The following is a 21,537-nucleotide window of genomic DNA, read 5'->3' on the forward strand; positions in this document are numbered from 1 at the left end:
GCAAAGTCGTTAGCTACGTGTGCACTACCTGGGACCTTGTAGCAAGTGAAAACGCCAGAGCCACCATTTCAAGAACTTAGAGAAGTTGGGGCTCTTATTTTCTTACCTTTTCATACCATGTGATGTGGCCCTCCCTATTGGAAGTAAACACGTGTTTATTGATATGATGTGTCTCCTAAGAGTGGAGTAGACTGGGGAGCATGGAGTAATGGGGGTTGAGAGGGAGAGATAGTGTGCATTGTGTGTGTGAGCATGAAAGAGCGAGTGGGACAAAGTAGTTAGAGGGAGGGAAGCATGAGGGGGATGAATGAGTAACCTTGCCTGCCTGGCAGAGGGAGAGTGAGAAAGAACTTTGAATCTGTCTCTGGGCAGCGTTCCAGTGCAACGCTCTATCAGTCACCAGTTCCCACGCCTCTTCTCTCTCTCTGGGAGTCAGGCTGGGGCGGAGCACCACCAAGCCTCTACCTCCTGCCAAGGCCACAGAGGCCTCTCAAATGGCCTTGAGGTCAGGCCCAGGCAGCCATATTGTCCCAGGAATAGACAGGGTCGTAACTCGGCGGGGTCAAACCACCACCGAACCACAGTGTTATGGTAGGGCGCTCCAAGAGGTCTTGTGTTTCTCATTGACTCTACTAAATGCCCAGAGATTTGTTTTCTCTCTGTCTCGTATTTTCCAATAACTTCCACTTTGTAGGCCTATACTTTTTTCGCTTGATATGTAGAATTCTCAACTCATACTTGACAGTACGTTCTCAGCCATTAGTTTGACCAGCCCATCTAATTTTTTGTGATGAAGCTTCTCTCTACACATCACCATATCTCCTTTTTAACTTTCCACACACTGGACACACAGTAACAATATTGGTCCTTTATGTTTGAGTTGTAAATGTGAACCCTGGTCTCTTGTCCCCTTTCTGTAGAAAACCTTGCGGGCCATGCTGGTGTACACGCCCTGCCACTCGGTGTCTGAGCGCTCACGGCTGCAGCAGCTGCTCCAGCCCGTGGTGGAGACTATCCTTGTCAAATGTGCCGACGCCAACAGGTAAAGTCCGTCTCAAACTAACGAGTGGGATAGATATGCGAGCCTGTCAGTTGTTCACTGCAACTGCTAGTAGCTAGTGCCCTCTGGTGGGTAATATAAAACATGACATGCACTTGTTAGAACTCCCCACACTGATCATACTGTAAGATGTACTGTATATCAGGGGTATTCAAATATGAGGCAGGAGGTCCAGAGCACTGCTTCTTTTCTGTTCTACCTTATAATTAATTGCACCCACCGGGTGTCCCAGCTCTAAATCAATCCTTGATTAGAGGGGACGAATGAAAATCAGCAGTGGAACTGGCTTTGAGGTCCAGATTAGAATTTGTCTGATATACATCTTCAAGAACTGACTCAAACATGACCACCTTTTCTTGTGATATCATACTGTATTCATTAGGTTGATAGTACATGAATTAACAGATTACATTCCCCATGTCTCATTTCATTGTCTCAATTGCACAATGTATAGTCTTGATTAACCCAGAACTACAATCTCGCTGGTCAGATATGTTTACGTAGTCTGTTCACGAGAGATTACAAACTGTAAAAAAAAAAAGAAGTATGATTTCAAAATTAATGAAAAGCATTAGCAGTCTAGCATGGACATAAATACATTTTGAGTGTTGTTTCTCTTTGTTATGTCCAGTCGTACCAGCCAGCTGTCAGTGTCAACACTACTGGAGCTGTGTAAAGCCCAGGTGGGAGAGCTGGCCGTGGGCAGAGAGATCCTCAAAGCAGGTAAGAACTACAAATCCCATATTTCCCCGCTGGGAGTTCAGCGGAAATAGCACTATCTCTCCCCATATCACTCAAATTGATGTACAGTGGCTTGCGAAAGTATTCAACCCTCTTGGCATTTTTCCTATTTTGTTGCCTTACAACCTGGAATTAAAATAGATTTTTGGGTGTTTGTATCATTTGATTTACACAACATGCCTACCACTTTGAAGATGCAAAATATTTTTTGCAGTGAAACAAACAAGAAATAAGACAAAAAAAACTCAAAACTTGAGCGTGCATAACTATTCACCCCCCAAAGTCAATACTTTGTAGAGTCACCTTTTTGCAGAAATTACAGCTAAAAGTCCCTTGGGGTATGTTTCTACAAGCTTGGCACATCTAGCCACTGGGATTTTTGCCCATTCTTCAAGGCAAAACTGCTCCAGCTCCTTCAAGTTGGATGGGTTCCGCTGGTGCACAGCAATCTTTAAGTCATACCACAGATTCTCAATTGGATTGAGGTATGGGCTTTGACTGGGCCATTCCAAGACATTTAAATGTATTCCCTTAAACCATTTGAGTGTGGCTTTAGCAGTATGCTTAGGGTCATTGTCCTGCTGCAAGGTGAACCTCCATCCCAGTCTCAAATCTGTGGAAGACTGAAACAGGTTTCAGAATTTCCCTGTTTTTAGTGCCATCCATCATTCCTTCAATTCTGACCAGTTTCCCAGTCCCTGCCGATGAAAAACATCCCCACAGCATGATTCTGCCACCACCATGCTTCACTGTGGGGATGGTATTCTCGGGGTGGTGAGTGGTGTTGGGTTTGTGCAAGAAATAGCGTTTTCCTTGATGGGCAAAAAGCTCAATTTTAGTCTCATCTGACCAGAGGACCTTCTTCCATATGTTTGGGGACTCTCCCACATGCCTTTTGGTGAACACCAAACGTGTTTGCTTATTATTTTCTTTGAGAAATTGTTTTTTTCTGGCCACTCTTCCGTAAAGCCCAGCTGTGTGGAGTGTACGGCTTAAAGTGGTCCTATGGACAGATACTCAAATCTCCGCTGTGGAGCTTTGCAGCTCCTTCAGGGTTATCTCTGGTCTCTTTGTTGCCTCTCTGATTAATGCCCTCCTTGCCTGGACCGTGAGTTTGGGGCAGCGGCCCTCTCTTGGCAAGTTTGTGGTGACATATTCTTTACATTTTTTTATAATGGATTTAAATGTGCTCTGTGGGATGATCAAAGTTTTGTATATTTTTTTATAACCCAACCCTGATCTGTACTTCTCCACAACTTTGTCCCTGACCTGTTTGGAGAGCTCCTTGGTCTTCATGTCGCTCGCTTGGTGGTGCCCCTTGCTTAGTGGTGTTGCAGACTCTGGAGCCTTTCAGGACAGGTGTATATATACTGAGATCATGTGACAGATATGTGACACTTAGATTGCACACAGGTGAACTTTATTTAACTAATTATGTGATTTCTGAAGGTAATTGGTTATACAAGATCTTATTTAGGGGCTTCATAGCAAAGGGGGTGAATACATATGCACGCACCACTTTTCCATTGCAATTTTTTTTTAATTTTTTGAAAGAAATAATTTACAGGTTGTTAATACAACAAAATAGGAAAAACGCCAAGGGGATGAATACTTTTGCAAGGCACTGTACGTGACTGTAACTCATGTCTTAACAACAGTTTACAAATTTAAAAAAGATCCAACTGACTACTCATTGTAAATGTCTCTACCTTTCTCCCAGGTTCCATCGGTATTGGCGGGGTCGACTATGTCCTGAACTGCATCCTGGGGCCCCAGACGGAGGCCAATAACTGGCAGGCCCTGCTGGGCCGCCTTTGTCTGATTGACAGGCTCCTGCTAGAGTTCCCCGCCGAGTTCTACCCCCACATAGTTTCCGGAGGGGACTGCCACCAGTCTCAGACCCTGGGGGAGAGGTCCGTGATTTCATAGTCATATCATATAGCCTTGAGCGCACAGCCATGAGTTGGTGACCTTGTCCTTGTATAGCTTTGTTGTTCTTGTCTCAATGGGTGACATGTCTGGTGAGTATGCAGGCCATGGAGGAACTGGGACATTTTTATCTTCCAGGAATTGTTTACAAATCGTTGCAACATGGGGCCGTGCACAGGGCTGTGGCGGTCATGACATTTTGTCAGACGGTTCTTGCCATGCAAAAGACTGCTGGTCGCACAGTAATTAACTTAAACAGGTTTACCATCTCCAGGCTTCTAGCCATACAAGCCGCTGTTGCGTGCCTTTGGAACATCTACATTAAAAAAAAGGCTAATAAATCAATTTAATATACACCATCACAACAAATCCATTATTTATTTCAGTCAGATCTAAAGAAACATCATGATATGAAAATAATGTATTTTCAAAGAAGAGAATATGTGTTGTCCTACTGTAGACCTAACTATGCTCCACGCCATAGGCTGCAGGCTTGTTCATTTAGATGACAAGATATGCTTCCCATGCCATTATTTTATTTTTTCTGATTTTATAGTAAGATGAATATAGTTGAACTTAGCTGAATAAAATAGGAAGGACATTTTTCCCATTACAGATTGACTGCGCGCATATGAAGTTGCTATATATTGCTATTGGTGATCATTTGAAACAAGTCCTATGTGCTAGATTTAGAATTATTTGGCAACTTTAGTTGTGAATGATACAAAACCTTAGAATGTCTTGGAAATCAAAACACATATGGGCTGCATGGTGTGACTATAGGCTACTGATGATTTGAGAAAGTAGCAAAAACAGCTTGCTCTGTTCCTTGTCTCAGGCTGCACAGCTACTTTCTCATCGACTGATCATATTTTCACGCATCAGATTTTTCTCAATTTGATCTTGTCTTTACTAATTCTTTTTGATTTACAAAAGACATGTCATCTGTATGCACTCAAATAGCCTAGTGAATGGAGGCGGCACGCTTTCCCGCACGGTCTGTTATGTAGGCTCCTTGGGTTTTATAGCGGAGCATATGCTTAATATATAACATGAGCAACTGAGAAATAAATATAAGGACACCTACTTCACTCCGTGCATCAACCACTGTTTGACGAGCACGCTCTCGCTGCTCGATAGGCAATACTCTCCCAAACTCTATGCCATGGTCTCTCTCCAACCTTGTTCCTGCAGCTACCCAGTGCTTAGTTTGGGAAACCAAGTGTTATCTGTTCAGGGAACATCAATGTTTTCGCAACGAAATGTGATAATACAGTTCGCACTCAACAGCGATTACTCCAATTTTGGAGTATAGGCTAGACCAATTAAGTACCAAAACATCTTAAATAAGTTTTATGTTTTTCTGCCATACATACAGTTGAAGTCGGAAGTTTACATACACTTAGGTTGGAGTCATTAAAACTTGTTTTTCAACCACTCCACACATTTCTTGTTAACCAACTATAGTTTTGGCAAGTCGGTTAGGACATCTACTTTGTGCATGACACAAGTCATTTTTCCAACAATTGTTTACAGACAGACTATTTCACTTATAATTCACTGTATCACAATTCAAGTGGGTCAGAAGTTTACATACACTAAGTTGACTGTGCATTTAAACAGCTTGGAAAATTTCAGAAAATTATGTCATGGCTTTAGAAGCCTCTGATAGGCTAATTGACATCATTTGAGTCAATTGGAGGTACCTGTGGATGTATTTCAAGGCCTACCTTCAAACACAGTGCCTCTTTGCTTGACATCATGGGAAAATCAAAAGAAATCAGCCAAGACCTCAGAAAAGAAATTGTAGACCTCCACAAGTCTGGTTCATCCTTGGGAGCAAATTCCGAACGCCTGAATGTACCACGTTCATCTGTACAAACAATAGTACGCAAGTATAAACACCATGAGACCACGCAGCCGTCATACCGCTCAGGAAGGAGACGTGTTCTTTCTCCTAGAGATGAACGTACTTTGGTGCGAAAGGTGCAAATCAATCCCAGAACAACAGCAAAGGCACACTTGTGAAGATGCTGAAGGAAACAGGTACAAACGTATCTATATCCACAGTAAAACAAGTCCTATATCAACATAACCTGAAAGGCCACTCAGCAAGGAAGAAGCCACTGCTCCAAAACCGCCATAAGCCAGACTACGGTTTCGCAACTGCACATGGGGACAAAGATCGTACTTTTTGGAGAAATGTTCTCTGGTCTGATGAAACAAAAATAGAACTGTTTGTCCATAATGACCATCGTTATACCACCGTTATGTTAGGAGGATAAAGGGGGGGGGGGGGGCTTACAAGCCGAAGAACACCATCCCAACCGTGAAGCACGGGGGTGGCAGCATCATGTTGTGGGGGTGCTTTGCTGCAGGAGGGACTGGTACACTTCACAAAATAGATGGCATCATGAGGTAGGAAAATCATGTGGATATATTGAAGCAACATCTCAAGACATCAGTCAGGAAGTTAAAGCTTGGTCGCAAATGGGTCTTCCAAATGGACAATGACCCCAAGCATACTTCCAAAGTTGTGGCAAAATGTCTTAAGGACAACAAAGTCAAGGTATTGGAGTGGCCTTCACAAAGCCCTGACCTCAATCCTATAGAAAATGTGTCGGCAGATCTGAAAAAGTGTGTGCGAGCAAGGATGCCTACAAACCTGACTCAGTTACACCAGCTCTGTCAGCCTGGAATCGAACCAGGGACTGTAGTGATGCCTCTTGCATCACTCTTGCCTTAGACCGCTGCGCCACTCAGGAGCCCTTTACAGACATGTTGTATCTGTAAAGAATACGTAGTTCATTTAAGATTATTTAAGGTTATACTGTTAAAATAATACAGATCATTACAAATCATAGCCTGTATTTTATTCACCTGAGCAGGCTTCCTTGCCAAGTTAAGGTTTGTCTTGCTGCAGACACATGAGAGCCCCCAAAACCTTTGCTTATTGAACTGCAAAAGAGAGATGAAAACCTAATAGTAACAATGAACAGAGGAGGAAACCAAGTCACCTGTCATAAGGATTATAGGAATCAGTGTTCTATCATGGCAGCATAGCTATAGTAGTTGAGGAAAAATGTGACAAAAAATGTCATATTTACCATTGATAACAAGTTCAATGCAGTCCTCAATGCCGGAGTCTGAACAACAGAAGGCCGGCATCCTGGAGTCGCCTCTTCACTGTTGACGTTGAGACTGGTGTTTTGCGGGTACTATTTAACCTCTCTAGGGTACGTGGGACGGTAGCGTCTCACCTCGTCAACAGCCAGTGAAACTGCAGGGCGCCAAATTCAAAACAGAAAAATTCCTCAAACATACATGTATTTTACACCATTTTAAAGATACACTTGTTGTAAATCCAGCCACAGTGTCCGATTTCAAAAAGGCTTTACGACGAAAGCAAACCAAACGATTATGTTAGGTCAGTGCCAAGTCGATTTTTCCAGCCAAAGAGAGGAGTCACAAAAAGTAGAAATATAGATAAAATGAATCACTAACCTTTGATGATCTTCATCAGATGACACTCATAGGACTTCATGTTACACAATACATGTATGTTTTGTTCGGTAAAGTTCATATTTATATCCAAAAATCAGAGTTTACATTGGCGCGTTACGTTCGGTAGTTCCAAAACATCCGGTGATTTTGCAGAGAGCCACATCAATTTACAGAAATACTCATAATAAACATTTGTCAGGATTTGGCCAGGATTATTCCGGTTTTGGTCACTAGATGCCCCCATTGGGCTTTTTTGACCCTTTTGTTTTCCCTTATTTCCAGTTATTATTTTCAACTTTGCCTCGTTTCCCTTGTATGTATATAAACCCTTAGTTTTCCTCAGTTCTTTGCTCTGTGTATGAATGTTAGCACCCAGCCCCAGCCATGCTGTGAACTTTTGTTTCTACAGTTGATTCTCTTGAGGTACTCTGTTTTTGTTCTCGTTTATTTATTTTCTTAGATTTTTCTTTTGAGGTTTTTTCCCTGCTGTGCTTACCACTTTTGTGGATTTACCTTGTGACTTGGAGGATATACCTTTTTTCTCTTGGTATTACTTTTGACGTTGTGGATTTATATTTTTTGCCTGAAGTACTTTCCTTTTTACTTTATTAAAACGCCGTCTCAAGTACTGCTGTGTCTGCCTCATCTTCTGGGTTCTGCCGACTATTAGTGGCTCAGTTTGATAAGTGACTGTTTCTCTGACCGGAGACCCGAGTTCGTAACCGGGTCCTGACAACATTGATAAAAGATACAACTGTTATGCATGGAATTTTAGATCCACTTATCCTTAATGCAACTGCTGTGTCAGAGTTTAAAACAACTTTACGGAAAAAGCACACCATGCAATAATCTGAGTCCGGAGCTCAGACGACAAATCAAGCCAATCCGCCATGTTGGAGTCAGAAGTCAGAAATAGCATTATAAATATTCACTTACCTTTGATGATCTTCATCAGAATGCACTCCCAGGAATCCCAGTTCCACAATAAATGTTTGTTTTGTTCGATAATGTCCATCATTTATGTCCAAATTCCTCCTTGTTGTTCTCGCGTTCAGTACACTTTCCAAACTCATGACGCGCGTGCAAGTCCAGCGGAAAGTACGGACGAAAAGTTAAAAAAGTTATATTACAGTCCGTAGAAACATGACAAACGAAGTATTGAATCAATCTTTAGGATGTTTTTAACATAAATCTTCAATAATGTTCCAACAGGAGAATTCCTTTGTCTTCAGAAATGCGATGGAACAGAGCTCGCTTTGACGTGAACGCGCGAGACTGAGCTCGTGGCTCTCTGCCAGACCTCTGACTCATTCCCCTCTCATTTGCCCCCACTTCACAGTAGAAGCATCAGACAAGGTTCTAAAGACTGTTGACATCTAGTGGAAGCCTTAGGAAGTGCAACATGACCAATATCCCACTGTATCTTCAATAGGGAATGATTTGAAAAACGACCAACCTCAGATTTCCCACTTCCTGGTTGGATTCTTTCTCAGGTTTTTGCCTGCCATATGAGTTATGTTATACTCACAGACATCATTCAAACAGTTTTAGAAACTTCAGAGTGTTTTTTTAATCCAAATCTACTAATAATATGCATTTCTAGCTTTTATGGCTGAGTAGCAGGCACTCCTGTGGCGGGCCGGGCGCAGTGCGCGCTAACCAAGGGAGCCGGGTGCACGGTGTTTCCTCCGACACATTGGTGCGGCTGGCTTCCGGGTTGGAGGCGCGCTGTGTTAAGAAGCAGTGCGGCTTGGTTGGGTTGTGTTTCGGAGGACGCATGGCTTTCGACCTTCACCCGTACGGGAGTGGTAGCGATGAGACAAGATAGTAATTACTAGCAATTGAATACCACGAAAATTGGGGGGAAAAGGGGTAAAAATCTATTTATTTTTTTATAAAAAAATAAATAGTAAGCCTATAAGAATGCATGGTATTATTGGAAAATGTTCTATATTCAAGCAAGTAGGCTAATCAAGCATCATGGCAAATGAGTCAACAGGCTATATCAACTAGGCTATATCATGGACTGACTGATTTTAATTCATTAACAAATACGTAAGTATATACAGCGAATTCAGAAAGTATTCGTAACCCTTGACTTTTTCCACATTTTGTTACATTACAGACTTATTGTAAAATGGATTAAATAAAACATATCCTCATCAATCTACACACAATACCCCATAATGACAAGAGAAAATACGTTTTTAGAATTTTTTGCAAAAATAAAAAACAATACAGAAATAGCTCAGGTGCATCCTGTTTCCATTGATCATCCTTGAAATGTTTCTACAACTTGATTGGAGTCAACTTGTGGTAAATTCTATTGATTGGACATGATTTGCAAAGGCACACACCTGTCTATATAAGGTCCCACAGTTGACAGTGCATGTCAGAGCAAAAACCAAGTAATGAGTTCGAAGAAATTGTCCGTAGAGCTCCGATACAGGATTGTGTCGAAGCACAGATCTGGGGAAGGGTACCAAAAAAATTCTGCAGTATTGAAGGTCCCAAAGAACACAGTGGCCTCCGTCATTCTTAAAGGGAAAAAGTTTGGAACCACCAAGACTCTTCCTAGAGCTGGCCAAACTGAGCAATCGGGAGATTGGACAGGGAGGTGACCAAGAACCTGATGGTCACTCTGACAGAGCTCCAGAGTTCCTCTGTGGAGATGGGAGAACCTTCCAGAAGGACAAACATCTCTGCAGCACTCCACCAATCAGGCCACTACCCAGATGGAAGCCATTCCTCTGTAAAAGGCACATGACAGCCAGCTTAGAGTATGCCAAAAAGGCACCTAAAGGATTCTCAGACCATGAGAAACAAGATTCTCTGGTCTGATGAAACCAAGATTGAACTCTTTGGCCTGGCACCATCCCTACGGTGAAGCATGTTGGAGTCAGGATCGAAGGAAAGATGAACGGAGCAAAGTCCAGTGAGATCCTTGATGAAAACCTGCTCCGGAGCGCTCAGAATCACAGACTGGGACGAAGGTTCACCTTCCAATAGGACACAGCCAAGACAACGCAGGAGTGGCTTCGGGACAAGTCTCTGAATGTCCTTGAGTGGCCCAGCCAGAGCCCGGACTTGAATCCGATTGAACATCTCTGGAGATACCTGAAAATAGCTGTGCAGCGATGCTCCCCATCCAGCCTGACAGAGCTTGAGAGGATCTGCAGAGAAGAATGGGACAAATTCCCCCAAAACAGGTGTGCCAAGCTTGTAGTGTCATACCTAAGAAGACTCAAGGCTGTAATCACTGCCAAAGGTGCTTCAACAAAGTATTGACTAAAGGGTCTGAATACTTACATAAATGTGATATTGTAGTTGTAGTTTTTTTAAATAAATTTGCACAAATTTCGAAAAACCTATTTTTCCTTTGTCATTATGGGGTATTGTGTGAAGATTGAGGGAACAAAAACATTTAATCAATTCTAGAATAAGGCGGTAATGTAACAAAATGTGAAAAAAGTCAAGGAGTCTGAATACTTTCTGAATGCACTGTAGGGCATTTTACAGTAGCTATGGCTTGACAAGTTTACAACCTAGATATCAAAGCATTATTTACATTTACGTAATTTAGCAGAGCGACTTACAGTTGTGAGTGCATACATTTTCATACTTTTTTTCATGCTGGTTCCCTGTGGGAATCTAACTCACAACCCTGGCGTTGCAAGCTCCATGCTCTACCTACTGAGCAGCACGGGATTATCCAATTTAGCAGGCATAATCACATAATAACTAGTCAAAACAAACGTTAATAGCTCCCCCCCATTGAAAGTCAATGCTTTTGTAATATTACCTAATTATATGTGTGACCTGTTTACATAGAAAGCAAAGCTGTTTACATAGATAGCAAACTTTAGCTAGATAGCTAATGAACTTAGCTAGTTGAATAGCATTTACTAAAATGGGCAATAACTTAACCATGGTAATGTTAGCAGATTGCATTATATTTTACTTGGACAGTTCTCTTACCTATGAAAATGAGAGCTACTGTAAATGTACTATACTGTTACCATGCGAGCTAGCTAGCTTGCCAGGTAGCTAAGCTATGTAGCAGATATTGATAGCCACAAGTTAGCGGTTACTATTTAAATTCTATTGTTGGAAAACAAGTTGGCTGTGGTTAATATCAGCATTGCAGTATAACTCATGTGTTTAATCTGATAGTCCAAGAGAAAGTTGGAGAGGGTTGGCTAGCTAGCTAGCTACAGTTCTGTCTCGATCGTGCACTGTCTGGACGTCGCTCTTTTCCCCCCCAAGTGGTTGAATGAGTCATCCAATAGCGTCGCACCCCTCCATTGTTCGAAATATGGAGTGGTGTGAGGCTGTGTCCTTCTTCCAAAGAATGAGAAGCTACAAATGATTGGCTTTTGAAACATGGACATGGAGATGATGATTGGACATGGTTGACAACCTAATGTGAGTTAAAATAGCGCCACCTGCCGCCCGGTCCCATTTTTACAGTCGTTGGTATGACTCGGCCGGGAATCGAACTTCCAGTCTCAGGGTGGACACTCTAACCACAAGGCCACTGAGTAGGTATAGCCTGGTATATCCTCGACCACCGAAACAAGGTCAAGACCTTTTAGACTGGAGTGCGTAGCTTCGGACACATAGCCTTTGACCTGTTCCATTAATCTAAATGTTCATCGCCAGACTCCTAAGCTTCTATTATATATTCTCTGGGCCTTTTAATAAACACCTCAAACTTTATTTGAAATGGTGTCCTGATTTGTAGTTTGTTATTCAGTATTTTGGGCTATTTGTAATGTTGGTAGCATTATGGAAATGCTAAACCTTTTTTTCAAGTAAGAATAGATAGACTCATAACCACTCTCCATTCTGGATAACACTTTCTTGAATCATACATTTGTATCTCACACAGTGCATTTATTGAAAAAAATTGTACACTCTAGGGAATAGGGAGTCATTTGAGACACAGCCTTTTAAGTTGTCCTTCTCCTCTCTCCAGGTATCAGAAGCTGCTTCCCTTGCTGAGCTTCACGCTGCAGTCCACCGACAACTCCCACTCCATGGTGGGTAAGCTGTCTCGCCGCGTTTTCCTGAGCGCCGCACGCATGTTGGCCCGCGTGCCGCATGTCTTTGTCAAACTCCTGGACATGCTTAGCATCATCAGCTCCACGCACTACGCCCGCATGCGCCGCCGCTTGCTCGCCATCGCCGAGGAGATGGACATCCTGGACACCATCAATCTGAGCCTGGAGATCATGGAGTACAGCGCCAGTGAGGCACATGAACTGGTCAGCGCCGCCTTCCTGGAGCCCTCCGCACCTCAGAACTCGCCCAACATGACCGAGAGCAACACACCAACGCATACGATTCAGCTAGCCAGTGGAAAGGGAGGGAGAGGTTGCTTTGGCAAGGTGGGAGCAAGTCCTGAGGATATAACTGACAGGTTAGCGGCCATTTCGACTAGCACCTGGCATCGCGATATGGCAGCTTCCGCGTGCAGTGGGGCCCAGGCCGGGCACCCAAAGCTCCCTGTTCGGACACGTAACTGCCCCCTCAGCCAGTTTCTGAACTCCTCCTCTTCCAGCCAAGCCCCTAGCCTCCCCTCACCCTCCACCTCCTTCCCGGGCCCTGACAGCAATCCCAAACCCCGACCCCAGAGTTTCGTTCCCAGCAAGCTGGCATCTTCTGCCTCCTCCTGCTCCCCTGGCGCCCAGCGCATGTTCCACCAGCAGAAGCCCTGTAGCAGCAAGGACCCTGAGAAGCAGCTCCCCTCCCCCTGCTCCACCCAGGCGAGACACGTACCCTCCAGCCAGATCCACAGACCAAAGCCCTCCCGATCCACCACCCCGCCCACCCCAAGAGTCTCTAAGAGCAGCTTGAAGCTGGACCTCCAGGGGGAGTCGACCAGCCTTTCTACTAGCACCTCCGGAGGCGAAGGCCTCTCCACAGGGGGCCACATGGGGGGAGCCACCACCCTTATCACCAGTGAGGACAGCTGCTTCACCCCCGTGGAGGAGAAGTTCTGCGGCTTGAACGCCTCAGCCGAGCTCAATTCCTCCATGGAAGACCTCCTGGAAACCTCAATATCGGCAGCCGGCGATGCCACCACCGTCACCTTCCAATCGGAAGTGGCCCTGCTATCGCCAGAGCAAGTCGGGGACATGCCAGGGGGAGGGGGGGCTGTGGGGACGTACAGTGAGGACGTGACGCAGCACCAGAAGTGCAAGGAGAAGATGGAGGCGGAGGAGGAAGAGGCGCTGGCCGTGGTCATGGCCTTGTCGGAGTCACAGGACGCGCTGCCCGTCATCCCCCAGCTACAGGTGGACAAGGACCAGGACTGCATCATCGTCCAGGCAGATGTGAGTTAATTAAAACACCCTCAGGAACTTACGTACCTATAAGACCAATTTCCCAGACACAGATTTTGTGTAAAAATACTTTGAACTGAGAATCTTCGTTAAGCTTGCTTCTTAGTCCAGGTCCGGCAAATTAACCAACAAAGGTTTAGACTGAATAAAAATGTTACCTTAACAATACAAGGTCGAGTAGACATAATAACTGGCAGATGGCTAGAGAACATTGAACATTGTTACACCAAAGCTCATAGACATCATCTGAATCATATCTTGCATATCAACCTGTTGACTGCTAAACCGTATTATAAACCGGTTAGTTTGGGTCCTGGATGCTGATTGGTTGAAACAGCATTTCCGCCTTGTGTATATCAGACAATATACCACGGGTATGACACAAAAATACTTGCTTACTGTTTTATTTAGGTTGGTAACCAGTTTATAATAGCAATAAGGCACCTCGGGTTGTGGTGTATGGCCAGTATACCACGGCTAAGAACAGCCCTTAGCTGTGGTATATTGGCCAATATACAACAAGCCTTATTGCTTAAATAAACCAGGATTTACAAATAGTATCCCCCACCAGCTCTCCAGAAAAGCCCAAAAAGTCTAACATGTAGCATGTACAGATAACTTCTAAAATAATGGAAACGCTTGAGTAAATGAGGGATACAAAGTATATTGAAAGCAGATGCTTCCACACAGGTGGGTTCATGAGTAAATTAAACAATTAACATCCCATCATACTTATGGTCATATATAAAAATGCTGGGCAGGCCATTATTTTGGCTACCATGGCTATGCCCCCATAGGATGACAATGGGCACGAGTGGTCATTGAATAGTTTGATTAGCATGAAAACAATATGAACCATAAGCCATGACTGAAAAATATTGGTTGGTTACAAGAAGGACCATTAAAATAGATAGAAAACTCAGGTGCTGGGTTCGAGGCCAGTAGTAACCACTGCTGTGGGAGGTTTGGACCTATCGCCAGGAGCAGCAGGCAAACGTTATCCTGCTACTTGTGGGCCCGTGATAGGCTCAACTAATTGTGTGAGGGGTGGGAATGGGCGGATTTATCCATCCCCTTCTCCGGCCGTTGTATTGGGCAGTTCAATGTCTCAGTCCCTGGAGCAAAAACGTTGTGCTATCCAGGAGCATGAGTACAGGACATCAATAAGCTGCTCCCAAACATTTTAAACCTGCATCAGGAAATTGAGTCTATCAATGTTCATGTGGGATTCAATGACATTATGAAGGGGCAGTGCAGAACAGCTGAAAATTGATTATAAAGAACTGATTGGGTCACTACTTGACACCAACAAAAGTCCCATAATATCTGGTCCTCTGCCCTCCCTAAATCGTTCAGAAGAATTTTAGCCCTCCATAACTGGCTACGAGACTATTGCAGCTCTGTGGGTGGAACATTTATTGACAGTTTTGATACCTGGAAACAAAGCTTGTATTATAAGGGGGATGGGATCCACCCAAATCATTTGGGTTCCTGGATCCTTTCACAGCATTATAAGGCTGCATTGAGACAATGACTTATCATTGACCCAAGCCCAGCTCAGGCAATACCTACCATTGTGTTGCTGAGTTGTCATAATGCTTCAGCAAATGTACATTATTTACATTTACATTTAAGTCATTTAGCAGACGCTCTTATCCAGAGCGACTTACAAATTGGTGCATTCACCTTATGATATCCAGTGGAACAACCACTTTACAATAGTGCATCTAACTCTTTTAAGGGGGGGGGTTAGAAGGATTACTTTATCCTATCCTAGGTATTCCTTAAAGAGGTGGGGTTTCAGGTGTCTCCGGAAGGTGGTGATTGACTCCGCTGACCTGGCGTCGTGAGGGAGTTTGTTCCACCATTGGGGTGCCAGAGCAGCGAACAGTTTTGACTGGGCTGAGCGGGAACTGTACTTCCTCAGAGGTAGGGAGGCGAGCAGGCCAGAGGTGGATGAACGCAGTGCCCTTGTTTGGGTGTAGGGCCTGATCAGAGCCTGAAGGTACGGAGGTGCCGTTCCCCTCACAGCTCCGTAGGCAAGCACCATGGTCTTGTAGCGGATGCGAGCTTCAACTGGAAGCCAGTGGAGAGAGCGGAGGAGCGGGGTGACGTGAGAGAACTTGGGAAAGTTGAACACCAGACGGGCTGCGGCGTTCTGGATGAGTTGTAGGGGTTTAATGGCACAGGCAGGGAGCCCAGCCAACAGCGAGTTGCAGTAATCCAGACGGGAGATGACAAGTGCCTGGATTAGGACCTGCGCCGCTTCCTGCGTGAGGCAGGGTCGTACTCTGCGAATGTTGTAGAGCATGAACCTACAGGAACGGGTCACCGCCTTGATGTTAGTTGAGAACGACAGGGTGTTGTCCAGGATCACGCCAAGGCTCTTAGCACTCTGGGAGGAGGACACAATGGAGTTGTCAACCGTGATGGCGAGATCATGGAACGGGCAGTCCTTCCCCGGGAGGAAGAGCAGCTCCGTCTTGCCGAGGTTCAGCTTGAGGTGGTGATCCGTCATCCACACTGATATGTCTGCCAGACATGCAGAGATGCGATTCACCACCTGGTTATCAGAGGGGGGAAAGGAGAAGATTAATTGTGTGTCGTCTGCATAGCAATGATAGGAGAGACCATGTGAGGATATGACAGAGCCAAGTGACTTGGTGTATAGCGAGAATAGGAGAGGGCCTAGAACAGAGCCCTGGGGGACACCAGTGGTGAGAGCACGTGGTGCGGAGACAGATTCTCGCCACGCCACCTGGTAGGAGCGACCTGTCAGGTAGGACGCAATCCAAGCGTGGGCCGCGCCGGAGATGCCCAGCTCGGAGAGGGTGGAGAGGAGGATCTGATGGTTCACAGTATCAAAGGCAGCCGATAGGTCTAGAAGGATGAGAGCAGAGGAGAGAGAGTTAGCTTTAGCTTTTTACATTATCGCAGGTGACGTTGGAAGACACAATGTAAGTAACATAATTTATGTCCCTCTTACTGCCCTGAATGCCTCTGCTGATCCTACAGCTATTGTATGCAGTAATCATGTGCCTATGAACCATAGTTATACTGTTAGAACTGAGGCGGTGTGCCATAGCAGGAAGTCCACTGTGTGCATCTCACCCCGCACTAACATAAATAACCTGAGCATGTCTACCTCTGCTAAACTTCCCAGTAAAGCAATACAAATAATCAAGCATCTCAGAAAAGTGCTAAAAATAACCCATGTTAACATTATGTCGCTTAAGAAATGGGTCAAATTTACATTTACATTTAAGTCATTTAGCAGACGCTCTTATCCAGAGCGACTTACAAATTGGTAATGAAATCAATAATTTGCTAGTAACAGATGACATTTGTATTCTGACAATCTCTGAAACTCACTTAGATAATACCTTCGATGACACATTGGTAACAATACATGGTTATAAGATCTACAGAGAAGAAAGAAATACAAAAGGTGTAGGTGTGGCCATTCATATTCAGAACCACATTCCTGTAAAGCTTAGAGTGGATCTTATGTTAAATAATGTTGAAGTAATATGGCTACAGGTTCATCTGCCTCACCTAAAGCCCATTCTGGTGGGAAGCTGCTATAGACCACCAAGTGCTAACAGTCAGTATCTGGATAACATGTGTGAAATGCTTGATAATGTATGTGATCTCAACAGAGAGGTATATTTTCTGGGTGATTTAAATATTTACTGGCTTTCATCAGGCTGCCCACTCAAGCGAAAGCTTCAAACTGTAACCAGTGCCTGCAACCTGGTTCAGGTTCTCAGTCAACCTACCAGGGTAGTTACAAACAGCATAGGAATGAAATTATCAACACATATGTTCACATATTTATTAATGCTGCAGAAATTAGCTTGAAAGCAGTATCCAAATCCATCGGATATAGTGATCACAATATAGTAGCTATATCTAGGAAAATCAAAGTTCCGAAGGCTGTGGCTAATATAGTGTATAGGGTGTCATACAATACGTTTTGTAGTGATTCCTATGTTGTTGATGTAAATAATATTTTCTGCTCTGTGGTGTGTAATGAGAAGCAACCAGACACTGCACTTAACACATTTATGAAATTGCTTATCACAGTTACTAATAAGCATGCACCCATTAAGAAAATGGCTGTAAAAACGGTTAAATCCCCGTGGATTGATGAGAAATTGAAAAATGTTATGGTTGAGAGAGATGAGGCAAACAAAATGGCAAATAAGTCTGGCTGCACAACAGATTTGTATTTGTATTTATTATGGGATCCCCATTCAGCATCTACTCTTCCTGGAGTCCGGAAAAATTAAGGCAGTTATACAATTTTAAAAACATTACAATACATTCATTACAGAATTCACAACACACTAAGTGTGTGCCCTCAGGCCCATGCTCCACTACCACATATCTACAGCGCAAAATCCATGTGTAAGTGTGTGTATAGTACGTATGTTATCATGTGTATGTATGCATGTGTCTGTGCCTATGTTTGTGTTACTTCACAGTCCCAGCTGTTCCATAAGGTGTATTTTTACCTGCTTTTTAAATCTGATTATACTGCTTGCATCAGTTACCTGATGTGGAATATAATTCCATGTAGTCATGGCTCTATGTAGTACTGTGCACCTCCCATAGTATGTTCTGGACTGGGGGACTGTGAAGATACCTCTGGTGGCATGTCTTGTGCATGGGTGTCCGAGCTGTGTGCTGGTATTTAAAACAGACAGCTCGGTACCTTCAGCTTGTCAACACCTCTTACAAAAACAAGTAATGAGGAAGTCAATCTCTCTTCCACTTTGAGCCATGAGAGATTGAGCTCTCTGTGTACTTTTAAGGGCCAGCCATGCTGCCCTGTTCTAAGCCAACTGCAATTTCCCCAAGTCACTCTTTGTGGCACCTGACACGACTGAACAGTAGTCCATGTGTGACAAAACCAGGACCTGTAGGACCTGCCTTGTTAATAGTGTTGTTAAGAAGGCAGAGCAGCGCTTTATTATGGACAGACTTCTTCCCATCTTAGCTACTGTTGTATCAATATGTTTTGATCATGACAGTTTACAATACAGGTTTACTCCACGCAGTTTAGTCACCTCAACTTGCTCAATTTCCACATTATTCATTACGAGATTTAGTTGTGGTTTAGGGTTTAGTGAATGATTTGTCCTAAATACAATGCTTTTAGTTTTAGTAATATTTAGAACTAACTTATTCCTTGCCACCCACTCTGAAACGAACTGGAACTCTTTGTTAAGTGTTGCAGTCATTTCAGTCGCTGTAGTACCTGACGTGTAGTGTTGAGTCATCCGCATACACAGACACCCTGGCTTTACTCAAAACCAGTGGCATGTCATTAGTAAAGATTGAAAAAAGCAAGGGGCCTAAACAGCTACCCTGTGGAATTCCTGCTTCTACCTGGATTATGTTTGAGAGGCTTCCATTACAGATCAGCCTCTGTGTTCTGTTAGACAATGAACTCTTTATCCACATTATAGCAGGGGGTGTAAAGCCATAACACATATGTTTTTACTGCAGCAGACGATGATCGATAATGTCAAAAGCTGCATTGAAGTCCTACAAGACAGCCCCCACAATCATTTTATCATCAATTTCTCTCAGCCAATCATCGGTAATTTGTGTAAGTGCCGTGCTTTTTGAGTGTCTTTCCCTATAAGCGTGCTGAAAGTCTGTTTTCAATTTGTTTACTGTGAAATAGCATTGTATCTGGTCAAACACAATTTTTCCCAGAAGTTTACTAAGGGTTGGTAACAGACTAATTGGTCGGCTATTTGAGCCAGTAAAGGGGGCTTTACTATTCTTGGGTAGAGGAATGACTTTAGCTTCCCTCCAGGCCTGAGGACACACACTTTCTAGTAGGCTTAAATAGGGCCCTGAGTAACTGCCTTAACTTTGCTGGACCACAGGAATGGGGATCCATAATAAATACAAAATACAAATCCTTCAGCAATGTCCATCCAGAACAAGGAGGAGACCAATTTAAGCAGGTTTAATGATGATCCACTCACACAAACACACATCCAAGACCACTCTGAGTCTGACTTGTGACTGACAATGATTGTGGTTCTGAAAAGAAATAATATATCAACTTCAATTGTAGCACTGATATGCATGACATGAAAGTACAAGATAGCATATGGCCTTGCATAAATTAACTAGTAAACAGGCTCCATAAGCTAGAGCTCTTGTACATAAACAAATATACGGTGCCTTTGATATAATAACTCACTTCGTTCCCTACCGTCAGCCATAGGCAACCACCCACAAAATTCCCAATGCAACCAACAATATTTTACTTTATACAGTGCATTTGGAAAGTATTTTTCCACATTTTGTTACGTTACAGCCTTGTTCTAAAATTGATTTTTTTTAAATGCCCAGCAATCTACACACACTACTCCATTATGACAAAGCGAAAACAGGTTTTTAGAAATTTGTGCTATTATATTAAAATTCAAAAACATTCAGACGCTTTGCTATGAGATTCGAAATTGAGCTCAGGTGCATCCTGTTTCCATTGATCGTCCTTGAGATGTTTCTACAACTTAATTGGAGACCACCTGTGGTAGATTCAATTGATTGGACATGATTTGGAAAGGAACACACCTGTCTATATAGTTAAATAAATTAAATAAAAATAAATATGTATATAAGGTTCCACAGTTGACAGTGCATGTCAGAGCAAAAACCAAGCCATGAGGCCGAAGGAATTGTCCGTAGAGCTCCGAGACAGCATTGTGTCGAGGCACAGATCTAGTGAAGGGTACCAAAAATGTCTTCAACATTGAAGGTCCCTAAGACCACAGTGGCCTCCATCATTCTTAAATTTAAGAAGTTTGGAACCACCAAGACTCTTTCTAGAGCTGGCAGTCCGGCCAAACTGAGCAATCGGGGGAGAAGGGCTTTGGTCAGGAAGGTGACAAAGAACCTGATGGTCACTCTGACAGAGCTCTAGAGTTTCTCTGTGAAGATGGGAGAACCTTCCAGAAGGACAACCATCTCTGCAGCACTCCACCAATCAGGTCTTTATGGTAGAGTGGCCAGACGGAAGCCACACCTCAGTAAAAGGCACATGACAGTCAACTCTGAGTTTGCCAAAAGGCACCAAAAGACTCACACCATGAGAAACAACATTCTCTGGTCTGATGAACCCAAGATTGAACACTTTGGCCTGAATGCCAAGCTTCACGCCTGGAGGAAACCTGGCACCATCTCTACGGTGAAGCATGGTGGTGGCAGCATCATGCTGTTGAGAGGTTTTTCAGCGGCAGGGACTGGGAGACTAGTCAGGATCGAGGGAAAGATGAACTGAGCAAAGTACAGAGATATCCTTGATGAAAACCTTCTCCAGAACGCTCAGGTCCTCAGACTGTGGGAATGTTCACCTTCCAACCGTACAATGACCCTAAGCACACAGCCAAGACAACGCAGGAGTGGCTTCGGGACAAGTCTCAATGTCCTTGAGTGGCCCAGCCAGAGCCAGGACTTGAACCCGATCGAGCATCTCTGGAGAGACCTGAAAATAGCTGTGCAGCTACGCTCCCCATCCAACCTGACAGAGCTTGAGAGGATCTGCGGAGAAGAATGGGAGAAACTCCCCAAAAACAGGTGTGCCAAGCTTGTAGTGTTATACCCAAGAAGACTCAAGGCTGTAATCGCTGCCAAAGATGCTTCAACAAAGTACTGAGTAAAGGGTCTGAATACTTACATAAATGTAATATTTCAGTATTGTGTGTAGATTGATGAGGATTTTTTTTCTCATCAGTTTTAAAATAAGGCTGTAACGTACCAAAGGTGGAAAAAGTCAAGGAGTCTGAATACTTTCCCAAGGCACTGTATAGCAAATACAGCAATGTAGAAATGTCTGCGAATATAACCCAGATTATAAACTGGGTGGTTCGAGCCCTGAATGTTGATTGGCTGACAGCCACGTTTATGATAAAACATTTATTTTTACTG

At 43.7% G+C, this 21,537-nt stretch overlaps 1 protein-coding gene across 2 annotated transcripts in view; it reads left to right on the forward strand.

Annotated features, from left to right (window-relative positions):
• Window positions 1-21,537, forward strand: part of LOC139552020 (mitogen-activated protein kinase kinase kinase 1-like) — a 117,970-nt gene that overhangs the window by 84,731 nt on the left and 11,702 nt on the right. For both annotated transcript variants that reach the window (XM_071363354.1, XM_071363355.1), the window contains exons 11-14: window positions 921-1,042; window positions 1,692-1,783; window positions 3,522-3,714; window positions 12,213-13,572. In XM_071363354.1, coding sequence (XP_071219455.1) covers window positions 921-1,042; window positions 1,692-1,783; window positions 3,522-3,714; window positions 12,213-13,572 — 1,767 coding nt within the window. The remainder of the gene's footprint in view (window positions 1-920; window positions 1,043-1,691; window positions 1,784-3,521; window positions 3,715-12,212; window positions 13,573-21,537) is intronic.

Source organism: Salvelinus alpinus, chromosome 24 (assembly GCF_045679555.1).
Source record: "Salvelinus alpinus chromosome 24, SLU_Salpinus.1, whole genome shotgun sequence".
Taxonomy (NCBI): domain Eukaryota; kingdom Metazoa; phylum Chordata; class Actinopteri; order Salmoniformes; family Salmonidae; genus Salvelinus; species Salvelinus alpinus.